The following is a 26,494-nucleotide window of genomic DNA, read 5'->3' as shown; positions in this document are numbered from 1 at the left end:
TTATGAGGTCTTAAGACCTTCTGTAAGCACAAGCTGGTTGGATATGTAGGTAGACTTGTAGATTGTTAGATTTGGGGGTTAACTTCTGTTTCCCTTTCTGCTTACTCTCTTATGAAGGCTTCATGTGGAATGGTAAAAACTGGTAAGCTTTTCCAGTTGCCCCTATTACTGCTGCTGATTCAACTGTGCTGACTCAAGTATTGTAATCAATTGCATGTAACAGGCAGCTCTTTTGTGGGGTTTTTGTGTTTTAAGTATTATTAGTGTCTTCGCTATCCCTTTACATGTATTTAAAAAAAAATTGAAAGCAATATTAAAAGTGGTTGTGAGTATGCATACTTAGTGTGGTGAGTACTGAAGAAGAGTCTTGAAAAGTGCTGTCTGGAGTAACTGACTTGAGAGAGCAAATAGTTTCTTCCATATGTGTTAACGTAAGCAACATCTGAACTGAGCTGAAACTGGACTCTTGACACTGCTTTTTCTGATGGCAGGCTATGTGGAGTTGCAATGCAGAGACTGAGCTTCATGATGTCTGATCTTCCTTCCCTACTGCTGACTGTCTTCTTCCAAGTCTCAGCTGCTCCAGTGTGTCCCTTTGTTTACACCCACACTACTTGTTCTACCTCAAAAGAAAAGTCAGCATTGTGGTATTCTTTCCCCTGGTGGGGCTGATACTTCAGTCCTTCTGCTACATGCAGCTTTTGCATTATATCGAGTGTGGTGAGTCATTGGGTTGTACCTAGTGGTTGGGTTTTGGAGGATGGTGAACAGGTCATGAGTTACATGATCTAAACCAGTTTAAATTGCTCTAGATCACTCACTTGTCAAATTAGGATTATTCAAGCACAAGAGATATGAAGTTGGAGCTGTTAGACTTGGAGCAAGACACCCAGAAGTGGAGGGAGGTTGAAGGGGGAGTCTGAAACCCATGTAATGGCGGAACAGTTGAGAAATGTAGAAGCTCTTTAAAGGGTGGGACACTGGGTAGCTCTTTTCAATGCCAAGAGGAAAAAACAATGACAGGAGGAGAAAGGAATGTAAAACAGTAGTTCTCAGAACTGTTAGCTGTCTTGTCTCCCATATGCTTTGGTTCTTAATAAAGACTTATGGGGAAAACAGGTGTCTGTGGCATGTAGCACTTCAGTGAGTTGGTTTGATTCTTGAAGACTTTGTTAAAGTGAAGGTCAACTGGTAAGTCTTTTTGGTTGTCAGTGAGACTTAAAACCAAGGGTCTTATCAAAACACAGAATGAAACTTGACAACGCAATCCCAGGTTGCTCCAATAAGTGTGTGAAGACAGACTTCTATTTTTTTCTGGAGCAAGCTGGCTTGTGTTGTAACTTGAGCAGGTAACTAGTGCCACGGTACCATATATACAACACGCTTGTCGACTTAAGTGGCGTGTTCTGGATGCTGATAGTGCTCTAGGAGAAGGGATATTTGATGACGGTCATAAAATATAACTTCAAGTTAGATGTGTTTTTTTTGTTTTTTTAATCCCAAATACTAAGTAGCTTCGCAGTGCCTTTGCTAATGAAATATTGAGCTATGTCACTAGGGAAATAGTGTAGTAGCTGTTTTTATATTGACGTGTACTTGCCCTGCTTTGGGCACAAGAACAGTTCAAATCAAGGTAGTCAGAACTGTGGCTAGTTTTTATTTGTTGTATTTTTTTAAAAGTGTTTAAAGGAACTGCTGAGTGGGGACCAAAGCCAGTTAGAGTGCTAGTCTAACTGGCTTGGGCTGAAGGGAAGCTCTCCTCTGTGGATCCCTGAAGCCAAATGGCCATTTCTCTGCAAATCATCTTTGCTATAAGCTCTAGCAGCATCTGGAAATGTCCTAAAATTCAATAAACATTTGTTCTTACAGATATTCTTTTTGTTTTTGAAGGAGAAAGGCACTTTGTTGTGGATTGGTAATAGTGTGAAATAGGAGCCGTGACCTGTCCGTTTCCTCTTATGGGTAAGGTGCAGGAAAAACTAAAAGAATGAAGTGCCTCTGAACTTCCAAAAAACAAAAGGCAACAGCAAGTATGTAGATTCATATAGCACTAGATTAGCAGGGGTCACCCCCCAAGGGAGGTGAGGGGAGGATAAACTGTGTTCTTTGTACAGCCCCAAACTTTATGCTCTTTAGAAGGAGGCAGGAGACAACTGAGAGTGTAAAGCTACTCTTCCAGTCTCCAGAGCTGTCAAGTCCAAGGGTTTTTGCAGACTGAGGCATTTCTCTGAATGCTTTTATTTCATCTTTCTGCCAAATCCTTTCTGACAGAGTAGGCAGACTTGTCTAGTTCATCCAGGAAAATCATCTAGGGAGAATGCAGTTAAATCAGTAGTGCACAGTGGAACCAGAAGTGCGAGTTGTCTTTAACATAACGTGGATCCCTGAAAACGGGAATAACTGTGCTCTTGTTGGCTGAAGTTATATTATGTTGTAAATACTCTCCAGCTTAGGATACAAAAAAACCCCTGCGCTAATATTTTTGTCAAATGTGAGAAACATGGCAGTATTTCCATTTAAAGTATATACAGCTCCTATTTCAAAGTAAGAAATGTCTAATTAAAATCTAACATGTTGGGAGACTATTATATGCTTAATATGACAGTTCAAAAATTTTTACTTGTGTAGAAAAATCTTGTAGCATAATGCTGAGCTAGTTCAATTTGTAGCAGTTACATAGGATTTATTTTTGAAATATCAGTATTGAATTCTGAGGGGAATTATGGAATTAAGATCACTTTATAGATTGACGCTGAGATGGCGTATCTCTTGGGTGGCTGGTATAAGAAGCCTTTGTTTACAGTTTAGTAATGGCTATTTACTGGCTTACAGCAGGTTTTTCTACAACATAATCATTTGAGTGCCACTGATCTGAAGTACTGTGCTGATGCTAGTCTGCCTGTTAGCTACCGTGGAGAGTTTTTTTTTTTTTTGTATGACGGGTAATATTCTGTCTTATCCTGAATAGTTAAGACTCCAAGGTCCTGCAGATGTCAAACTGAACTTCTGTATTGCATAAAATGCTATAACCTCCCTGCATCTTTTTAAAAACTCTTTCATATTTCTAGATAACAATCAATCTTTGTTGCTCTGGTGCTTTTTGGGATGCTTAGATTACAATGTGTGCGTACCTCTCACCTTCACACTCTTGCGGAGTAGGGCCCCATTACAGCAGATGCAGTAATCCTGTTTTTTGTGAGGATGTGTTGACAGAAGCATCAAAGCTACCTTGCTCATGCTGAAATGATAGATAATATCATTGCTAAAACACATGCCTTATTACAGTGACTAGAGTCTGAGCAGTATAAGGAGCCTGAATTTCTGTTGCACTGCAAATAACATAATGGGTGTGACTTGTGGCAAACTTTACTAACTGCACATGTTAGGTTTTTCAAATGTTCCTCTTGCAGAAATAAGCTGAACTCTGCCTCTTCAAAGAAAAGAGTATTTATGAAAGCAGTCACAAGAGCAAAAATTCAGGGATGCTGGCAGTTCTGGAAAGTGACGTTTAGCTAAACCTCAGAGTGGAGGGGCTTGATGACTCAACCACTTGCTTGAACAGGATGAAGCAATAACAACCTGCTTCATAAGCTTACCCCTTGATGGGGCAGCTAAAGTCACAGCCAGCTGGCTCTGGCTAGGTCAGATTACTAATCTTTCAGTGAAACAACCAAGCTTACCATAAATGAGGTTTTTCCTTTTCTGCTCCCCCCAAACAAGGCATTGTAAGTCACACCAAAGTGTGGACATCTCTGGATCTGGCAGTATGCTCTGCTCTGTTAGAGAATGGTGGAATGGGAGAATGTTGCTGGAGATCCTGTGAAATAAGGAGCAAATTAACAGCTTTTGAGAAAATACTTTCATTAGAAGAATTCCCACTTTATTGATAAGATCTTTTTTATTTGGAGATGTTAAATCACCCAAATCCCACTCAAATGTCTTGCCTTCTGTGATTGATAGTGATTCCAACTTTTAATACTAAAGAACTATCTGCTGTGGAAATGTAAACTGTAAGCATTTGTTGATTTACTAGAAATGTCTTTTTTTGGTTTAAGAGGAACTTCATCTGGGGTAAATCAAGTAGAGTGAATAGTCCTCAAATAAAACCACATAATTATAACTGATTCTGCCTTGACTCTTCTGTGTTTTTATTAATGCAAGGGAGACTTGGAACAGTACACGCATATTAATCTAAGATAGGGTTACTTGGTCCCTTTTTGTGGTTGATATTGGTACAGGTTGTCTTTTTTCTTCTCCCAATGCCCTATTCTAAACACTTGGAAAAGAAGTGAACTTTGTAGGTAAAACTTATTTTCCTCAAATAGGTATTCTGCTAAATTTTCTTCTTCTAATGTGTTTAATGCAATCTGTTTTGATCTAGGTGTTCTTGTTTGCCACCTGTAAGGCTGGGGGTTTTAAAGTATTCTGCAGAAGTAAGCTTCAAGTATTGGTTTAGAATAGGGTGGAAGTACAGCATGTTTTTACCAGCATAAAGATAGGGTTCTAATGAAGTGGAACAAAACTGAAAGGTGGCTGCTGCTCCGAAAGTGTAAACTAACCAAATACTAAAATGAGTGGGCAAAGTTAGGTGCCTGGAGAAAGAAGAGCAGGTGGCTTTGGTGAGGGCATGTGACTCTTCAAACTCGTGCTGTCTGCTTTTCGTCCCAATGCATGGGAACAGAATCTGGGTAACACTTCACGTGCAGGCCTGTGCTTCACTTTTCCGTGGTGTGTGGATATCTGTCAGTAGACTGGTCCTGGCAAGATCTTTTGCTTATGGAATTTAGTAGGTCTGAGTTTCAGGCCACCCTGCAAGTGTAAATGTTCATATTTTCTTCTTCCTGCTCTCAGGTCCAAGGTATATCAGCTGGAACAGAGATCAGATATCAAGACCTTGTAAGAATACTAAGTATAGCAATCTAAATGAAATAGGATTCATAAAAATAAGTGCTCTTCTGGGCATGAATGTTAGCAGTGCTTCTACAGGTTTAGAATTAATAGTAAAGACTTTTTGATAGAAGCCCTTTGTAAAGGCTTTCACATACAGTCTGTCTGTAAGTGAATTGTTAGTTAAGGGAAACCTATTTCCATGCAGTCATCACAGTACCTCGTATGTCAGACTGGCTGTTTTTTTTGTTGGCTTGTGCTTGACGCTCATCTAAAAGGTGATGCTGTCAGGAGTCACTTAGAGAAGTGACAATTCTAAATAACAACGTAGCTCAAATTAGGATATACAAACCTGTTATATTATAAGCAAGAGGGAAAACAGGCTGGAAAAGTGTCCTTGACTTGCACAACAACTTATGCATATGAAGAAAGCTTCTGATGAACTCCTCACTTGTTAACATCTCCCTATGGCACAGTCTTGTGATACAGACTTTCTAGTGGATTTCCTAGAATCGTGTTCTATTCTTGTATGTAAACCACAAGCATCCTAGAGCTCTTGGCTCTTTTCAGCAATGCTCTTTCAGGGCTGATGTGTATGACTGCTCAGAAGATACCTGAATGGAAATTTTTTTGTAGCTTTAGTCTGTTGGTAATCTGCAAACAGCTGTTAAGCTAATTAACTTTTCATCCTGTCCATGCTAGACTCAACTACATTAATACGCCTGGCACCTAGGATGACCCTTGTATTGCACACAACTGCTAGAATTTGGCAGTAGACACCTGGAGCTCTGTAGGCTCCTTTGTAGGTGAGAGAAATAAGTACATGCACACTGTGATTCATCTGACCTGTTTTTGACATCTGCTTTGGGATAATCACGGAGTCTCAGGAACAACTTATCCTGATGAGATCCCTGTTGAATGCTGCTGAGAGTGACAGTCTCAAATACAGGCAGGTCCATATACCCACTTGATACCTGTCTGACTCTTAGAGTGGAAACATGCATTGGACACTGAGGACAAAATGAAGGTGGTGTCTCTGTTATACTGAGTGTGGTAATGAATGTGACCCTGTGCTGCAGTGGACTATGGGCAAACCACGGAATGTTTCCTGGTGAGATACTTGCTTCCTTTCAGGTGTGGACTTCAGAATCAGGGTTCTTTCAATCCTCTTGACCATCCTTGTTCTTCCCTTCCTCATACCACTTCCCCCCCCCAAATTCAGACCTTATTAGGAATTTTTTTAAGATCTGTTCAACCTCCATTTTAACGTGGGTTGATGTAACTGTGCTAGATTCTGATGTGATGGGATAGACAGTGTGCTTCAAGCAGTCTAGCCAAAGATGGCTTTTCAGGAAACAGTTTATCTCAATTTCTACCAAAAATACATGATTGATATTAATTTGCACATATGTTCTAAGTTTACTGCTGAGTATCTTAATTTTGGAAGCATAACTATTTCAGAACTTAAAACAATGGACTGCAAAGGTTTTCATCAGTATATCTTGCATTTCCAGTGTTCTATGGAAGCTGATTTGGACAGGAAAGTAACTGAAACAGCACCTTCATCTTGAGAGAAAAGTCTTGTGGGCTTAGTAGGCACTAAGTACTGTGCTCTAACTGCGCTCTGTAGCCACTTAAGTTACTGAGTTGTAGACATTTGCTTAATGGTAAACACATCAGGGGGAGGGGGAAGGAGACCTTCCTCCTGGGTAATGGTAAGTGTGGGATGCTGGAAAAGGACTGATTTGAGTGTGTGTACAAGGAAGGCTTCTATGTATGAAGGGTGCTACAGAAAGAAAATGTCTCAAAATAGGTCATTTCTGTTCTTGCCTGTCTTTATGACTCTTGTGTAGAATGGTGCATGGGAGTGGATCATGAGCAGAGGAAACTGGGTTGCCAGGTGAGATCAGTATCTGTGGTCTAATTGAGACTCTGTGAGAGAGCTGGCTTTGAGACCTTGAAGTTGAGATTGATGTCTAAGAGGGCATTGACAATGTCTGTCAGTGGTCACTTCGCTGGAAAAAAGGGACTATGGGGAACTCCTCAGTTTTCAACTAAATAGCTGACCTGAACTTTCAATTGTCTGTCTTCAGGTATGCCACAACTCGTGCGAATGTGGAGCTACAGAACATACACAACAAAGAAACTTGATTCTTAGCTTACGTCTAGAATAATGTGACAGGCACCTTATTAGTAATATAATTTCAGAGTCTCTCTAGCCAAGTTTCTCTGGTGCTATAATCTTAATCAACAGACGCATATTGGCAGTTGTAGGAGCTTCTGCCTCTTTGCTTTGGGCTAGTGTTGCTGTCCTCTTGTTTGCAGAGCTGAGCTGCGGCCCTGGCTAGGAAGTTGACTGGAAATAAAAACATAAATCAAACAAGAAACCTCCAACTTTGTCCTCCATCCTTCCAAAACCTGCTTCACTGTGCAAATCATTGGAAGGCTCTACAGGTATAGCTGAGGAGATGGCAAACGAAGCATGTTGATGCAGCAGCGTGCGAAGCCGTGTAGCACTGTACTGAGATGATTTCTGTGAGAAACTTGCCTGTTAATGCTGCCAACAGAACCCTCCCTAAAAATCCCCTGAACTGAGGGGAGAATTAGATCTGTAGAAGTCTATAATGCTGCCCTTATCAACAGGGGGGTGACGCATGGAGCACTGGAAATTAGTTGCTAGGCTAAAGTTAAGAGTCAAATGGAGAGCTGCTACTGAACTGGTTGGTAGAGATCTCTCTTTAAGACAGGTTTGTCTTTACTGCCTCAGTCTCACTCCAAAATAATTACAGTGTCCTTCTGAGACTAAAACTGTTCTGTCTTAATTGGTCACTGCGCAAGTGGCTACCAGGAGTGTGTGCATATCTCGTGCTATGTTTTTGTCTGAACTTTTTTGGATGAGCTTGTGGAGCAAGACAGAACATGATGAAAGTAGATAATACAGAGAGCTCTGAGAATACATCTCTGCAAGATCATGTTACTTTAGCATTATCTCAGCCCTCATCTTCTAGAATCAGAGAGACACAGCTTGGTATGCAGGCAGAAAGGAAAGTCTTGGAAATCATAACTGACCTCAGTTAAGTAATATAACTATATGGAAGTCATGGCTTGTGGTACACAGAAGAGGAGTCTAGAATGAGGATTTTCAGTCTGTACAGTTGTTAGAAGCTCCTGGACTAGTGCTGAGACTCAGAAGAAGCAACCAAGAAACAAGCCTATGTATAGCAAATGTAAACCTCTGATATGGCCTGCTTGTTCTGGGAACTGTGTGTAAATTGGCTAGATCATTTCTCTAGGAGCCTTAGCTGGAACTTGGGCTGTCCAGTCTCTGGTTTTGTGCTGGAGTCAACCCACTGGTTGCACAAAACTCAACCGCTGTCTAACTTACTAAAAAGGCTGCTATTAAAAAGAATGTAGAAGCTTATATTTTTGAAAGCTTTGCTCTGTAATGAAGCTTAAAATACTCTGAAGTGTTCATATGCAGTGGCTGGCTGGGTGAAACGTCAAGCTGAAAAGTTTAGATGCCGTACATAGCTGCTACATGTAGCCATGGGGCTGTTTCTGCTTAGTCATTTTTGTTGATGCTGTTTTGCTTTTGGATTGGTGAAAGTCTCTTGGCTTAAATAAAGGCAGTTATAGTGAGTGTGGGAACACCAGTAGTTTGGTGTCAGCTAAACACTGAAAATGGAAGCACAGCTTATGGTACTGTGTTAGCTCCAGTTTAAGGCAATGGTAACTTAGTTCTGCTTTAGTAAGAGCTAAACCGCTAAAGGAGCACTGTGTTCTGTTGGCAGATCATGTGGGAGACTAGGCGTTGGATATTAAAGTCTGTTCTGGACTAAAACAACTCTGTTAGATTATGGGCCTGTAGTCTTCCTCATCTCCCAAACTGAGTATTGATTCAGGACTGGGATTAAAGGGTCTGAATGTCTAATTTATAAGCAGCCACAGGATTCTTTCCCCAGCATGTTGCTGCTTGGCAGCTGTCTGGGTTTGTGCTGCTTTGGCTGTCAGCTGCTGCTTGAGCTGCAAAGGACTCTCACTCTAGAAGCAGTTTCAGGTAATGTAAGAACTTATTTTTTCTCTGGGAAGAAAAATTTCTGTTAAACTGTCAGAAATGCAGAAAATACTGGCGGAAATACTAAACCATGTTACGTAATAATAGTAGCAAGTAAATTGCGCTTATTCAGGCATATGGGCATGGTGGAGATGGTTTATATACTCATTTACATTTAAAAAGTACAGAATATCTTTAGATAAACAAGAAATCTCAAAGACAAACTAAGTGTTGAAAAAAATAATGTGGAGCAGTTTTGTTCTTCATAGGTGTCTGACTTCTCTGCTTTTCCAGGAGTTGTAGGTCAGCTCTTCAACAGGGATTTGTAGGGGACCTGCACCAAGGGCTTCTTACCTCTCCCTGGTGGGGGGAGGGAATTGAATCCTTTGCTTTATGAAGCATTCTCATCATCCATGTCTTTCTCTGGGAAGACCCTTGTTCAGGCTGCAAGTAGTTAACTGCTGTAGTTGGTAGGAAATGACAGACACAGAGAACAGGTGTCTCCTTTTCTTGAGTGCAGTGTCAGTGTCACCAGAGGCTCTGGTGGGCAGAAGTCCCTCTGCCTAGCAGCTGACTCCTGTGACTGTGAGCATAGTGTGTGTGTGCTCCTTTCTTGCCATAGTGGCATCACTGTTCATTTGGGATTTTGGTGCATGGGTTTCACTACTGTGTCTCTACTCATGGAGAGAGAGGTGGTACTACTAGTTAACCCTTATGCAGGGGAAAAAGCCACAACCAAACCAACCATAGGCTTCAGTGCCTGCAAGTTTTAACAAGTAGCAGCTCTTAGCTATCCATGGTAAAGCAGCCAAGGATGATGTTTTTCATGTCCCAGTGCAAAACTTTCCTGAGATTTCCTTTTTTGTCTGCCAGCCATTAGCTGATGTGCAGTTTAGCATAAATAGTCTGGATGGAAAAGCTCATTTTAATGTGCCTGTGGTAATTCTGCATACCTCTAGTGGAGAAGGTGCCTGAGCTTATATCCATTGTTTTACCTCAAGTTAAGTATTTGTGCAAGCAGTAGCTTTCTGAACTATGCTTCAGTATTGCTACTGTGGAAGGAAAATGAGAACCTCTTATAAGCAGAGACTGATGCCACCTCCTGTAAAAGAAGTAACATCATAATTTGCTTTACAGGCCACATCCACCAAGCAAATTTCCATAACTGCCGAAACTGAGGATTTTTGTCAATGGCTGTCGCTTTCACACAGTTTACAGATTTTCTGCATTATAAGAGTTGGCACCCAGCAACCTCATTCCTTCTCAGCAGATCTCTTGCAATATAGTGCTGCAAGGTTTTAGGTATGAGTCAGAGTGTAAGAGCTAGGTTTCATTGGGAATAAGTACATGAAAAATGTTTCAAAGGACTTGAGGATTAAAAAAAGTTATTTGGAGGCTGAGACAGGTATAAAAAGAAATCAAAATAGCACAAATCAAGAAATAGAGAAGAAAATGCGTATGCTGGACTTGAAAATAGTGTAGCATATTTAGAAAGAAGCATGCTGAGTTTTCCAGAGTCTTAACTTCTGGCAGGCTTGTTTACAGTCTTGTCATTGAGAAGTGATAACTAGAAAACAATAAGGAACCTAAATGTGAGCTGCTTGAGTTATAGCAGTTTACACAGAACTCTGCATAAACCCTTTTCTTCCTGTGGAAATGCAGAAATGAAGGAACTTGTTTTGGAGGCTTAAATTCAAGTCTGAAAGTCTTAAGTCAACAGAAAGAGTGCAGATATTCTACTATCTCACCTTATGTAGTTGTCATGCTGAATATTGTGTGTTACAATACTAACATAGTATCCAAAAGGATGACTTAAGTGTCCTGAATGGAGGTGGCTTTTTTCACATAAGCAATAGACAAATTTTTAAAAAATAAAATCCTGCATGAAAAAGCATGTTATTCAGCTGCTAATGTGGTGGAACTTTTAATGTCTGATGCTGGAGAAATGTCTGTAGTAGGGAGGTAGTAAGGGACTGGTGAACTTCTCACCTCATGTGAGATACTTACCTAGTCTCTCTACCCCTTTCATCAAAATTAAATAGAACCGTTACTCAAGCTCATACAGCTGTTACCACAAACTTTCATAGATGCCAGAGCATGAAAACTGATCTGCTTAGTGGAGGTGTGGCCATGCTGTAGTTTTTGGTTTTGAAGCTTGCCTGGTGGTTAAATAGCCTGTGGTACCTTCTGTCTTGGGTATTGTCTTGGGAAAATGTGATTTGGTTCAATACCTAAGTCTTTGTCCTGCAACTTGAAGAGTGAATAATTGACCTCATCTGTTGACTAAACCCCTGCTGAGTAGCTTCTCAGAAAAGCCCTTCCAATACTCTTCTTGGGATTTTAACATTTGGTCATCTATGTGGATAAATTTGAATTACCAATGACCAGACAAAATTGATATTCCTGCTATCTATCTCTTCAGGACCTTGGGCCTTCATGTGAGCTGAGCACTTTCTTCTCCCCTTGTGGACTTTCTGTGTAGAGCCTGAATTGATTATTCTTGCATTTTTTTAAAGTGTGTTTTAAATAGTTAAGTTCTTAACTGGCAAACACTGACTGCAAGCTTATGGGCAAATCAGTTTGTAGTTAATGGTAGCCTTTTCTCTGTAAAGGTATGAGTTTGTCACTTGATGTTCTTCTGCATGTACCTGAGGGTATAATAAGGACCTCTGAACTTAAGTCTGTAATGTTTAGAAATCAACACAAAATACAGCTATTGGGTTTACAGAGAGGAAATAAGTAGACTAACTGTGCTGTGGAATATAACCAGGTGGGCTGTATAATGTCTGACAGGACTTAAAATAGTACAGTAATAATTGTAAAACAAAAAATTCCTAATTTAATGTGGAAATTACTGACTAGCTAAGGAATAATGTTGTCTCTTCCGCTATCATGAATGCCCAAGATCCATCAGGACTCTGTATATACTGCTGGAAATGCTGGGTCAAGAATTTGGCATCAATATGGCATTTAAATTAGTTTTTGACCTGAAGCTGTTGGTTAAGAGATGTCATCTTCCCCCAACCCCAAATTGACTTTTAGGCATAACTCATTCGAGGTGTTTATTTCCAAATTTTATGCTTTTTCTTGGAGCACGGTGAAAACAAACTCAGTGGAGTCTATATCTAGGTGTGATTTCTGCATAGCTATTTCCAGATAAGCCTTCTATCTGGCAGTAACTAAATGAAGTAGCCTATAAACTTATGATGCTGTGTTGCTTATCGTTAGTGGATAAAACTGTGAGACAAAAAATAACCCCCCCACCCCACACCCCCCAAACCTAAACAGCATAACAGCTTATCTTCCATGCTCTCTCGAGTGGTTCAGAATGTAATAAATCATTATCTCCAGAATGCACTGGGTACAGGTCTCAAATTCTTTCAGATTCTGGAGAAGAAAAAATCATTTAAGGGAGGTAGGATGTTAGCTTTAAATAAAAACATAGAGTGACTTTTTCTTCTGTTAACATTTTCTAGAGTTAGATAGACTTTAGTTTCATCTGGCTCCTCAGGGTTCTTATAAAGCACTGTGGCTTTTTATTAATAGAAAAAAAATCTGTTTTCTGACTTGCTCAGACACCTGTTGGTATCTACCTTAGGAGACAGTGTCCCACAGTTCCGAGTTATTTTGGCCCTTCTCCTCATTATGTACATGGATAGTTTTAGTCAGGCGACGGTCTCAGCTCTGGCAGCATGTGTCATGTGTGGTAGGGAGGTGAGGGAAGTCACCCAGGCCATAAGGCCATCAGTAGGCACCAAATCACTGAAAGTCATGGGGTGTTTTGGTCACATATAGAGGCATGAGCGAAAACAGCGTATGCATATCACAGGCACCTAAAGTCACTCTTAAATTCTTTTTCCTACACAGAGCTCAACAAAAATCCAGTGGAAGGCTTTTCAGCGGGCTTAATAGATGACAATGATCTTTATCGATGGGAAGTCCTTATTATTGGTCCTCCAGATACACTATAGTAAGTACTCATACTTATACAGAACCTTAAGTGAACTCGGATTTAATAGTTCTAGTTTGGTCTAAGTGAGTAGAAGTTAACCTAAATCTTCGTACTGACTAAGTTAGGTAATACTTTTCTGTTGCTAGTAAAATACCTGTAAATGGCTAAATTGCTATATAGAAGTTCTAAACTGCTTTGCTCCCCTGGGAAATTGCAACACTAATCCCTTTGTACCTGTGTAGAAATGAGAAAGATTAGGCTATACTTAAAGGCAGCTTCTGTTTTCTTATGCATTTAAGTAAGGCAGGTATAATCAACTATTTGCTGTTATTGCTGTGAGGCTCCAGTTTAGCTGATAGTACAATTTTAAGCCATTACAACTTCATGCTGGTGATTGCAGGAAAATATTCAAGAGGGTTCTAGTTGGGGAAACTGCAGCAGACCGTAGAATTAGCCTCAAGTCCTGTCAGTTTGAGATGGGAGCACTTCCTAGTGTGACCTAAAGTACCTCAGTGTTGATCAAATTTGGGTTCTTGGCAAACCTTGTACAGAGGGCTTCAAAAAGCTTATCTTTATCGAAAGAACTGGGTTCTTTAACTGACATTTGAACACAAAACTATGCAGTTCACACAGTAACTTCTTTTCCTGGATTTTAAGTTTGCTGTGTTTTTGCACTGCTATATACCTGAAACATTCTGGCCCGTGCAGTGTGGTTGGTTGGTTGGTTTGAAAAACCCCCGAAAAAACAACCTTAAAAAAACCCAACCCAAACCAGAAACCTCCCAACATATCTGGCTAATTGAGAGAATGATTTTGCTTTGTCACAGAGATTATATATGATCATCTACTCTAGCTCCTGGGAAAAGGTTCCATGTGCGGAAGAGGTCAGCTTAAAGTGTAGCTCTTGAAGATGAACTCTGTTCTCCATCATTAAGCTGTTCCAGTGGGAAATTACTGATACAGAAAGCCTGGTGACATTTACTTGAGGTCAATTTTAGTTCCAACATGAAGTTGCAGACCTCTGAATAAGTATTTAAGCACAGTAATTGAATTGCTTTGCTTCTCCTTAAGCTCACTACATTGTGATTCTCAAGTCTTGCATGAGATGAATTCTCCAACTTCTGTTGACCTCTTTTGAACAGTCTTGTAGTGGCTCCATTATATTCTTATGGCCATTTTATAAATACTTTCAGTAAAGAAATACTGCTTCTAATTGAACCTCTTACATGTTAAAAATTGCAGTAGCATTTTTTCCCCACTTCAATAAGGTGCTGAGCTTGTTTTGAGGCTCTTTGGATAGAAGCTGTCTTCTGTTCCAGTCCCTAGTTGCTGCTTTTCAATGTCGCATTATACTGAATCCTTCCTCCCTGGTCCGTTTTGTGATGGCAGTAGAACATAATAGTGTAACTTCACCAGGCGGTTCAAAAATCTCAAACTTCAGTTTCATTCCTGGTCCCACTTCATTTATTCTGAGTTTACCTAAAAAGACTTTAGACTCAGTGCATAATTCTACTGACAAGAGACCCCTTTATCAGGAATGTTGCTAAAAATGGCACCCATCTCCCTTAACTGACAGCTGTACTTCATTAACTGGGTTCTAATGTGTATCCAATTAAAGAGCTGTATTTATATGTAGTTGATGAGGGACAACCATGGATGCCGTACAGTCTAGTAGCTTTAGGATCTGTTTCTTTAAAAAGGGAAAGAAGAACTTTTTCACTTTGAAAGAAAGTACTTAACTGGTTTGGGGCTATCAATAAGTGTAATCTAACTCTCCTTGTCTTGACTAGTACGGATGTTAGAATAGCCACTGTTCCTAGGATTCTTACCCTTCCCAGGATCAAGGATTCTTTTCTAAAACTTGTGGAAGATGAATGCTGTGGGCTCAGATCCCCTCAACTGCTTTACTTTAAGAGCCAAGTCACTTAAATCTAGTGCTTTTTGGGGTTGGGCTTTTTTTTTGACACTTGCTAGAACTGCACATCTCTGGTTAGTGGTGGTAAAACTTGTTATTTTCTCAGTAACCTGTGGGATTTGGATACTGGCTCCTGCTGCTTTACAAATACAGGGGGAAAAATTGCACTGAACAGCTTTGTTTTTTCTGCACCAGTTCTTCTGTCTGTGTGGCTACTGAGGGTAGCTTGTCATACTGCACATCTCGTGCCACCTTCTTGGGAGGTTATGTTCTAGTTTTTGTAATCTCTGCCTTTGCAATTTCAAGTTTTGTAACAAACTTCAATTACAAGAAATGACAGTAAGAGGGCAAATGTTATAGTACTTGCATTAGCAAAATATTCCATCTGTAAGGCTTTCCATTTAATACAGGCCTTCACATTTTTTCAAAAGGGACTATTTCTGGGTTTTGAAACCTAGTTATTTAAAAAAGAAAACCCAACAAACTGTTACCTTAGTTAAATATGGGCCTGTAATGCCATATAAAACCTGGATGTCTATTCTTTATTATTGTTTTCCAGTTTGGTGGGTAACTGTAATGCAGAACACCTCGCTGTCCTCTGAGTCCCCTTAGCTTAGTGTTGAAAAGGTGGTATTGGAAGTCTTTTTACAAAGTACAGCTGTAGACACAACTATAAAGCTTTATGTAACTTTTCACTGAGGCTCACTGCTGCAGACTGATATCAAGAAATTAGGACTGCGGTATCTAAAGGAGGAGAATAAACAGGTATCTGCTGGGCTGTGCTTGAGAAGAGGTGTTACTGGTGATCTCTTGCTGTTAATAAATGTACTGGGAACAAAAATGTAAGTTGCAATTCCAGATGGTGAATTCCTTGGCAGTTTTTAGATTTCTTTTTTGGTGTGGTTTTTCCCCTCTGGAACATCATCCTAATTCTAAAAAAGATACAGTGCTGGGGAACTGGCAGTATCTTATGAAAGGATCTTCTCAATCTAGAAACCCTACATTGCATATGGAAAGGATGGTACTGTTAATTACTAACACGATGTTAAGCTGTGTGAGGGGTAAACTTAGAGCTTTTGATACATCAGTAAGTTCCAATCTTCAGCTTAAGCTTACAAGAAACTCTACTAAGATATTTTTGATTCCCCAGTGAAGGTGGTGTTTTCAAGGCTCATCTTACTTTTCCAAAAGACTACCCACTGAGGCCGCCAAAAATGAAATTCATCACAGAAATCTGGCATCCGAATGGTAAGAAATGTCAAAGTTTCAATTTCTTTTTGCAACCAAGAACTAAAATGCAGTGAAGACAAATGGATACATTTCTGTTCATGTTAGAAATATGAAACTCTGCATTTACTTTGCCATATTCACTTCCTAAAGAAGTAATAACCATGGCATAGTTTTTAATAGTGCTGCTCTGAGAGAGTGCTCCTGAAGTATTTTTGGAAGCTACTGAAAAGTAGCTTCTTGAATTCTTGGTAACTGTTCAGGGATTTTTTTTTTCCCCCCTCCCCCACCCCACCCCAAGTGCAAAATTCTGGTCTGAGGAGAAACTTGACTTCTATAGCTGCTGCTTGTTATACCTTCAAATATTTCATCTTAGTATTACAAACTTGGTGGTTCTATATAGAAGGCCCAAGGTTCTTCAGTGTAGCATGAAAGGAAGTAACAGCATCTTTTAGTCCCTCCAAAGACAACTTCTCCTAATGTTTCATTTACTTATGGACTGCTGGACATGGATGGGAAGATAGAACAAAATGGAAATAGTTTATTGGGAAGGAGGAATGTTCTTTGGTTTCTAAAGTCGTTATTGAAATTGTAGATATTGAAAACTGGGAGGAGACAAGCGCAGTGCTCCCCTCAAAAGGGACAGAGAGACTGTTTTGATGCTGTGTTAGTTTCAGCTCTGGAAATACCAGAGTACTTGTCAGGCAGCTTCTAATTCCAGCAGCTTAAATGATATTCCAGTATATTGCAGCAACATCCAGCTGATGCTGCTGCTGTGGAAAAAAAGTGACTGTATAGTTTGCTGAACTTAACAGAAGAAGCTTTAGTGGAAGCCTGTCTAAATAGTCTTGAAAGCTGCAGTGTGATGTTAGAATTATGTTCTTCCCTGCCCTGAGTGTCTTCTCTGCCAGAGGCCTAGGCATAATAACAAGCTTCCACCAAGCCCTGTTTATTACAGATTGAGTTCTGCAATAGTTAATTACTTTCCTTTTTTGTAAAGGGTCTTCACCAATGTGATTTCAGACTAGCTGGAGTGAAGATTAACAGTTCCGTAACTACCCTGCAGAAATGCCAGCATGTTGTTCATTACTGAAATATGCCTTGTTCTGTTTTGTAGTTGACAAGAATGGCGATGTCTGCATTTCAATTCTTCATGAGCCTGGAGAAGACAAATATGGCTATGAAAAACCTGAGGAACGCTGGCTTCCCATTCACACAGTGGAAACTATAATGATTAGTGTTATTTCTATGCTGGCAGATCCCAATGGTGATTCTCCTGCTAATGTTGATGCAGCGGTAAGATTTTTCTTGGTCTGCCAATTGTCTTCAATGTAAAAACCTGAACTTGTAATGGAGTTTTGCTTCTAGTTTGACAAACAATACAATAACTTCTGGAAGAACCTTTTATATCTTAGGCTAAGGAAGCAGTCATGTTGTGAAACACAATTACTAGTTAGCCCTGGGAAAGTCCTTCTAGGTTACAAGGGAAAGATGCTGTCAGATGTCATAGGCGATAGTTTAATTTCTCCTATGCAGTAATGCATTTGTTTATAGTAAATAAGTTGTGCACAGAGGTACTTACTGGGTAAACTCTAGCTCCTTCAGTCTTAGAAAATTCAGGGATCTTGTGTGGCTATACACATGTAGCAGTTAGAACTGCCATTGAGTTTAGCTGCAGAAGTCAACCCATTCTAGGACCTTTTTTGGTTCCTACTATGTTGTTAGTATATTTCCAAGACAAAAATTTTGCTGCATTAATATAAACTGTTAACTAATATATTGATTTGAATGGAAGGAGAAAATGTGGTGGGTCCCTCAGTATAATTATTTTGTGACTTTTTGCATCCACCTCTGCAACAGTCGTCATGGGTTAAAGCAGTAGGTTTGACACTGTAGGTCTCTGCTTTGAGAACGTACTTGAAAGCTTCACTGGGCATCTGGCCCTCAAGTTTGGAGGCGGTGTTGCTCCAGGCTAGAATGACTGGCTAAGAAGTGAGGAAGAATGGCCTGGTTTATAGTCAAAGACCAGGGTGAATCTGCAGTAAGGATTCTGCATAAGTGAGATGCAAGTGTTTTGTGCAGCATAGTGTTTCTGGAGCATGGCCTATCCTGTGTGGGTGTATAAACACAGCTATCAGCTCTCTAGAAGAGATCCATTTATAGCAGAATAGCAATTAGTCTAATAAGTATTTGTGGTGGGGAGGGAGAAAAATCTTAGTTCTGAGGGGAGTAGGGGAACAGACTTCAGGTCCCATTCATCTGAGATACGCCAGCATACTTTCCCTTGAATTACACTCGAATTGCAGTTCAGCAGTGACTAATACATGATATTCTCTCACAAAAGAGAAGTTCTAGGTCTTTTAACTGGGGTAGTGAGGAAAAGGGAGATGGTAATCAGAAGATGCAGTATTTTCTAGAAGTGTGTTAACCTGTTCTGTCAAGCTAGCTATACCTTCCCAAAGTGGGTGGGAGTTCAGTTTCCTGAAGTCTTTGATCTACTATGCTGCTAGTATTTCCAAAGGTGTTGAGCTCTGCTGAAAAATTATCATGGGAAAAGTCTCATGTGGAACAAACTTAATGGGAAGGAAAACAAAACCAGAAAGTTGTAGTGAAGAATTCCCTCATTTTTAACATCCTTTTGCATGTCAGATCTCCCCTTCTTCTGGCACATTACTGGTGGAAACAAAAATACCCAGGACACATAGATGTTTTCTGTTGGCAAACCTGAGAGCACTGGCAGGAGCAAGTTATTAAGGAAATGCTAAAAGTACAATTGGAATTCCTCAGTTTAGACTCATGTATGTTGAACGTAGCTGACCTAGCCCGAGAAAGCGTATACTTTTAGGTACGCTTGTCACCTTCCTAGCATCTCACAAGCTTTTTAATCTTTAGTGTACCCCACTGACTGCCAGCCACTGCAGGAACGATTTTTTTTTTTTCTTCTGCAGAAAGAGATGTTAGACAGAAAACTATGATGATTTTTTTTTTTTACCTAAATCATAGGGCAAAAGTTTAAAATGCCCTAAGGAAACACAGCATTTTCTAGCCCAGCTTGAAAGAACAAAAATTAAAACCCAAATCCAACTGTGAAGGCAGTACTGAAGCATCACTGATGTAACCTTTGGATGCCAGTAACTATTTTTCTGGCTGTTGTATTAGATGTTCCAAGTAACTTTTAAACTTAATGTGCTGCTTGAGCAGCTTAGGATCTCCTGCTGGATGTAGGTTGCATCCTCGTATTAACCAGAAATACTCATAAGGATAATGAAGAATCAACAGCTCATGTGCTTTATTCTGAGCTGCTATCAAGACATCTTCTACTTGGTTTATGAAGTACAAGCTTATTGCAGCAACAGTATTTGGCAGTTACTAAAAGATACTTTGTCTGCTTTCATTATTTTGTAGTTTTAAGTGAGTCTAGAGAATAAGGTGTTACAGGCAGGTCACAGCATTATAGGAGCAAGGGATATACCTGCTTCCTGGAAAAATGAACTACGCATGTTGAAGTACTGTCTCTTGGAGTGGGAGAAAAATGAGGGGCAGGAGCCTGAATAGATATTGTGAGAAGCAAATACAACAGTTCATGAGCTAAAATAAGAGTTTTGGAGAGATTGCTGTCGAATTGGAAGTTTTACTTGCTCTTCAATTCTGAACACTTGCTTCATAGTACTGCAAACATAAATGGTAGAAATAAAAACTAAGAATCTGAAGCTAGGAGGGCACAAATTCAATGCTTTTCCTGGCCCTAAGCCATCTTGTCTAAGCTGTCCTATGTCCCAATCCAAGGAACCAAATGCATGCTGTACTAATTGCTGAAAAGAACAAATTAATTAGTAGCCTTATTTGTGTTTTCATTGGGAAGATCAGACATGCTGGGCTTTCCAACGTGCTGACTGGCTAGGTGAGCTTGGAGGTGATGAATGTAAGAATATACCAGTTATCCTAATTTTCCCTCACTGAAATTTGCTACAACCTTCACACCAAGTGGGGGTGAAAAGGTGTTGCATGCTAGGTTGCTTCAGGTGACAGTGTGGCATGATTGTTTGTTTTTTTTAAAACCCCTTCCCCCACCCCTGCAGTAAGAATATATTGCTTATATAAAAAACTACTAACTGTAGAAGTTATTTCATTAAATAAGGGGTTCTTCATGTTTTCTCACCACTTCCTTGCCAGTACTCAACATGTCAACTTTAGTCACAGTATACAATGCTCCTGTGCTTTCATCTAGCTGTCATGAGGCTGGCAGAAGAAACTTAAAACTGGCTGTGCTTTTTCCTGTGGGTTTTGGTGATACCATGGTGTGCACATCTCTGGGTTCAGACTTACCTCTTGCCTATCTTCCTGTTGGGCTTTATCTTTGTTCTTCATCTGTACAGTTCTTGAATCAGATACCTGTCACAGAGACCATCCCCATAGGTGTGCTGAGTATTCTGTTAAGGTCCTCCTCATGGAGCCAATACTTTGCAACCATGGCTAACTAGGAGGTGTTTTCTTTCGAAGGATACTGCTGTGTCTCTTCTGAATACTGTGACTTCTCTGTTTCTATCCTGGAGTGTCCTGGCTAGACTGAGAGGGAGTTGAAACTGCCCTAAAAATCACTGAATACCTACTGGCTCCACAGTAGCTGTGTACCTTCTTCCATCGCTGCACTTAAAGACATTTTCTCTAACCCCATAACAATAGCTTGTGGTTTACAGTTTGAGTTTGCTGTTACTTTGCAGGCTGAAGTAAATAGATTTCGGCCTAGACATTCTGAAATCTTGGTAGCCACCAGGTTAGTCTTGGAGAATGCCTGAAACCCAAGGAGGAAAGGCTGCATCCTTGCTGTCTTGTGAGAAGCCTGCATAGAAATACAGAGCAAGATTTCAAAAGTCCTGAATGTCACAGGTTTTCAGTGACTAGCTCAATGATTGTAAGCAAATTTAGGTGTTGACTAGATGGCTAATGTCTAAAAACATCAAGTCTTCCTAGAACTTGTACATTGTTATAGGACTGACATCTGAAAGCTGTCTATTCAATTACAGAAAGAATGGAGAGAAGACAGAAATGGAGAATTTAAAAGAAAAGTTGCCCGCTGTGTAAGAAAAAGCCAAGAAACTGCTTTTGAGTGACACTTATTCAGCAGCTAGTAGCTTCACTTTTTCAGGGTAAGTATGCTTCTGAAGACAAGTCAGTTACCTGAGTTGAGGATTTCTTGCCTAAGTGTTGCTGAACTAACTTTTTTCTCAAAAGCAAAAAAAAAACCAAAACCCAAACCCCACAAACCCACCCACCATTCTTCTCAGCTGCATGATCTCATGGAGTTCTGTGGCTGTATTTGATACTAAAGACTAAAAGAAGTGCAGTAACAGCCCCTTCTGCCAAGATTGGGGAGCTTCTTTAGTATTCTTGTATTTATGCTGTTCAGAAGTTGAAATTCTCTTTATCAGTATTCATCCTGCTTTATTAATAGTGCTTAGGGATTACTAGAGCTGTAATAGAGGGGAATAATCATTTCTTCACATTTGCTGTTGTGCTAGGAACGCTCCTTTGAATTTTAAAAGCATCCTGTCTTGCTATCTCAAGTTTATATATACGGAGTTTATCTTGCAGGTGTTAGCGGGATGTTGTATGTAGGTTTTAAATAAGACTGGTGAGGTTGTTGGGAACCATTTGGAAAGGATTGCTTCAAGTATCTATGGGAATTTTAATAGAAAGTCTACTAGTGTATCAGAAAGGCAATATCTCAGTTTGATCCTATCAGTGATACCAAGAAAGGTGGTGTTCTCTTGAGCTGCCCTAAAAAATTTTTACTGGGGAAGGCTTAGGAATAGCTTCAGAAAAAGAGCTGTATTCTGCTTGGAAACTGAACTGTCGTATATGTGAGAGCCTGGACAAGTTTTGACCTGAGAGTAGTTGATGTGATATTCACAGTTTATGCCACCCTGTTAAAAATGAGCTTCTGACTCAAGACACACTAATTTGAACAAGCCCACCATAGTTTGAATGGGACCGCTTTCTTTTTTTACACAACAAGCTCTTGTAGAAAGGTCTTGTATCAAAAAAAAATGTGGCCCTTAAAGTGACCAAAGGCCAGGTATTTAATCTTGCTATGCCAAGGAAAAACTTCCTCAACTAGCTAATAATTTCCCACTCCTGCTTTTCAAAGCAAAACAGAGCTTCATGTTGAAGCTGCCCTTTCTTAATGGTTGGTTTGGCAAATAAACTACTCTGACCCGTTTAGCTGGAGAAGGCTGAAACCATACGTACTAGTTAGCTTCAGCATACAAGATTTGTGGGGAGAAAAAACCGACACTGCGTGTAGTTTAAAGGGGTTGTACTTTCTGAATGACTAGAAAGCTTGCTAAATGTTCCTGTTAGTTTTTCTTCACTAAGGTTGTACAGGGGGGATACTTCCTTTCTTAAGCTTCTGTAAGAATTGTGGGGGTTTGGGGAGAGGGAAGGCTCCATCTGTGACAAACTAGTACCTCAGTATCTCCTCTCTGCAGAAATGCTTTGATGGAACAGAACTTTCTCCAGTATAGAGAAAGCATGGAAATGATCAATATTGATCAAAAGACTAAGCAAAGGAACCGAATGTCTTACACAACTGCCTATAACTAGAGTGTAAGAATTGTTAATGCAGCTGACAGGTTGTTTTTTTCTGATTTAGAGAAAGGGAGTAACTGTGAGTAACGCTCCAGAGTATCCTTAACTAACCTCAGCTCTGTTGCCATGTTAAACTTGGCCATATTGAAACAATGATCATGACAAATATTTAAGTAATTGGCTGTGTTGCTTTTTTGGAAGGCAAAAGCTTTTCTAAGTCCTGGTGACTCCTCCTAAGTAAGTGATGGGCAATGAATTGGATGAGAAGGGGCCATATAGCTGGTTCTAAACAAGCAGAGTCTGACTTGGTAGCTGTGGTGTTATTGCTTAATGAAGCACTGCTATGCCATTTTGTACTGCACTGCACTGTTGAAGCAGCATCCTTCATTCACAGTAAGTGATGCACGGAAGTTTCAGTGATAAATCTAGAAGTGTTTAGCCCTATGTGTGAATAATTAAATGTTTACACACTCTGCACTTGACAAGCAACCTGAGTAACAGGAGCCTGAAAGTCTGATAGTTGAGCTTGGATATGCTGAACTAACTGAAGTCTTTCTCAGGTGATGATTTTGGATTTATGCATCTTCTGTTCAGAGGTATGTAAAGCTCTTGAATAAGTAATGATTATCTTCCTTGAGCTTGAAACACTAAGTTCTTTAAAATAACTGATGATGATGGGTTTTATTTTAATAACTGTGATTTCTTTGTAGGTCTTCAATTGAGAAACATGGCACTGTTTTTTTCCTGCACTCTACCCACCTATTGCTGGACTTCTGTTGTTACAAGTTGGCAAACACTGGCTGGAACTGGGCTGCAATAAAACATGCCAGTTATCAATGCTGACAAGAGCCTAACAAGTGCCAACACAAGATGATTACGCATTTTGAAATCTAATGAACTGCTTTAACCTTCAGGAAGAATTGTAAAGATGTGTACATAGCACATGATCCGGATAATATATATACTGTTCATGTACATCCACAAATACACATTGTACCAAATAATGCTGTCTGTAGTTAGGAATAGAATCGTGTAAATTCTAAAGATTTTAGCAGGTTTTTCTCTCCCTATAGTTTCCTATCAGCTTAAAAAAAACAAACAACAACAAAAAACCACATAAAACAACTTGTGAAGCATGTCAAACTAAAACCAATTAGGATAAAGTTGTGGGTTCTCCCCCCCCCCTTAATTGTCCTTTGACCCACTAGGGCTGAATTAAAATCTCCTGCTTATTAAAGTTTAGTATTTTTGTTTTGTTTTTGGAAATGTGCTTCCTTTTATTTTCCCCATCAGAACTTAAAATTTTCCTAATTAAACCCTGAAAGGATTTGCTATCAATTACTTGTCGTCTTTTATGATGACCTTTGTAGTCTCAAAGGTGCTTTTTCTTTTTTTTTTTTTTTCTTCCCCTTCCCAACCCCTTTTTTAAACCCAATTGCACATACTTCTTGAATTGGGTATAGCAATAAAACTGGCCATGGAGCACCCTTGAGCAGCCTGCTGGATTTTTAACTTCCAAGGGACTTGAGTGATTCATTGGGAAGTTCAGTTGACTAAGTTAGTCCAAGATAGGAATGAGCTGCTTTTTATGGGTGACTTTTTTTTTTCCTGCCTTTTTCATTGCCTGTTTGTGGGGCGGGGTGTGTGTGGGGGAGGCTTGTTTTTCCTCAAGGTTGAGTTCAAGCATGCACATCTGTAGGCTTTCAAATGAGTAACTTCTGGGTTTGGTATCAAAAATAGTTTCCCTCCTTTTCCCTTCTCTCTCTTCTGTGACCCTTCATATTCTTTGCCTTCTACTTCAGAGTTTTCCTCACCTAATGTACAAAGAAAATTGCGATGTATATTTTCATGTAATTTGATTTTTGGAATTCTGTCACCTTCTGTAGTGAGTTCTTCCAAAATATAATTTTTTCCAATAATAATGTGTCAAACTGGCTGTCTTGAGTATCTGAATAGGAAGGGTAACTGCAGTTGGAGCACAGCTTACCTGAACATCTTCAGCAACATAACATCAGCAGACATTTGTTGAATTTGACGTACTGTATTTGATATTAAAATAATTAAAAGGCAAACAACACACATACCGTTCTTCCTATTGTAACCATCATTGGCTCCCCAGTGAGCAAACACTAACCTTGGAGTGTCTGGTAACAAGAGTTTTCTGAGACTACTTGAAATACCTTTCTACCAAAGAAACTTCATAAAGGAACTTGCAGCTACTTGTCTGTTCTCTGCTCTGTCACAGGTTTACCACAGCTTTTAACAGCACAGAGTAACCCACTAATAAATCAAGAGTTCCAGTGGTAGAGAGTCATCTCGTAAGAAGCCTTCAGTACTAATTTGCTAGCTGGCTGCACTTTGTTTCAGCTTGCTGTGCAACATGCGTATACTAAAAAAGCATTTCCAACAGGCTTCTTGCGGGGTGGGCTGGAGTGGAAGGAGATGACAGGTATTAGTGGCAGTACAGCCATATGGGACAAAAAAGCCATTTAGTACTTATGTATTTGGTAACTAATTATTTTGAGAAATTATTAGTTAAATTTGCTTTTAATTGGATAGCCTGCTCATCTAGGCAGGCAGGTATGTGCAGTACTTTGGAGCTATTAGTGCCCAGGCACAATAGCCGATTTTAGTTCCTGTTTGAGTGCTTGTCTAAAATTGCTTGAGAGGAGGTTTCTTGCCCCCTAGCTGGCTACCCTTTTTCACTTTTCCAAGAGTGGGACTGTGCAGAATCCCCATCGCATGGTGCTGTTCTTTCCGTAAACAAAATGTTAGGAAGAAGCTGCTGTTCTAAACCTAGTAGGGGACCTTTTCCCTGCAGGCTGCCCTTCCTTTTCCCTTTCCATAGTCTATCTAAAGAGCTGGCAGCAAGTCAGGATAACTGGTACTTGTGCTTTCAGCAAGTTCAGTGGTGTCCTCTGTTTTGTCTTCTCAAGTAACACATACAGTTCACAACTGACTCATCTGAAAACCTCACAAAATAGTTTAAAGCTTTATTTTTTTTATTTGCTCTCCAGAAGAGCTGCTTGTTTGTTCTTTGTGGGGTAGGCCTGGAAACTTTATAGTCTTCCAGCAGTGGTAGGGAAGAACTGTTAATTCCACAGCAGTGTTGGTTCCTTCTAAATTACTCAAATATAAACCCACTCCTGTTTGGCTTCCCCAGGCAGTTTGTGATTCTACACAACCCAGATATTCCAAAGGGAGGAGCGTTACTGGGGGATCGCGTTAAGATGCAGGTGTGGCCGACGCCCAGTGACTTATTGAAAGAGGCAGTTAGGGTCTGGGTCGTAGAAAGCCTCTGGCAGGCACAGAAATGGCCTATTTAATGTTTCTCTGATCACAGCTGGCTTTTTGTTCTTGCCCCACACGTGAAAGGGATCTGGCTGTGAGGCTTTATGATAGGAGAAATTTCTGCTTAGCCTCAAGATAGGAACACTGTTGAAGAGATGCAGTACGTACAAGCAGTGCTAGAACGCTCGTTGAACAACCAAGTAACCCAGTATTCTTACACAGTTTCACTTGCACGGAGATCTCGTATCTAGTTTGGTTTATGTAGGTTATCAGCATACTGGATGATTAATTACACTTTTTCTAGTTCTCTGGAGGCATGTAATTATGGCTGAGTTTTTATGCTCTTTTTTTTTTTTCCCCCCCAACACATGGTGGCCTGCTTTCCAGATAACACTGCGTCACTGGGGGAAATGGAAAAGCAAAGCATGGAATATCAAAGTAGTACGGGCATCCTAATTCCTTTTTTATATTTCTCCATGCTGCCCCTTATGCATCAGAGAAGATACCTGTAAAAATCAGAAAGGCTGTTCAGCTGTCGTGCTAAAATTCTTTCCTGCTGTGATGCCTAGAAAATGCTTAT

The 26,494-nt window shown here is 40.0% G+C and overlaps 1 protein-coding gene across 1 annotated transcript; it reads left to right on the top strand.

Annotated features, from left to right (window-relative positions):
- Positions 1–507: 507 nt before the first annotated feature.
- Positions 508–24,545, top strand: UBE2G1 (ubiquitin conjugating enzyme E2 G1). The gene is given in 7 exon segments (XM_075113096.1): positions 508–541; positions 544–720; positions 12,809–12,911; positions 15,959–16,056; positions 17,153–17,331; positions 21,060–21,182; positions 23,334–24,545. Coding segments are annotated over 6 exon segments (678 nt in total). The 3' UTR covers positions 21,147–21,182; positions 23,334–24,545.
- The last annotated feature ends 1,949 nt before the right edge of the window (positions 24,546–26,494 follow it).

This window comes from Phalacrocorax aristotelis, chromosome 18 (assembly GCF_949628215.1).
Source record: "Phalacrocorax aristotelis chromosome 18, bGulAri2.1, whole genome shotgun sequence".
Classification (NCBI taxonomy): Eukaryota; Metazoa; Chordata; class Aves; order Suliformes; family Phalacrocoracidae; genus Phalacrocorax; species Phalacrocorax aristotelis.
Note: the sequence above shows the minus strand (reverse complement) of the source record. Positions and strands in the feature narration are given on the sequence as shown.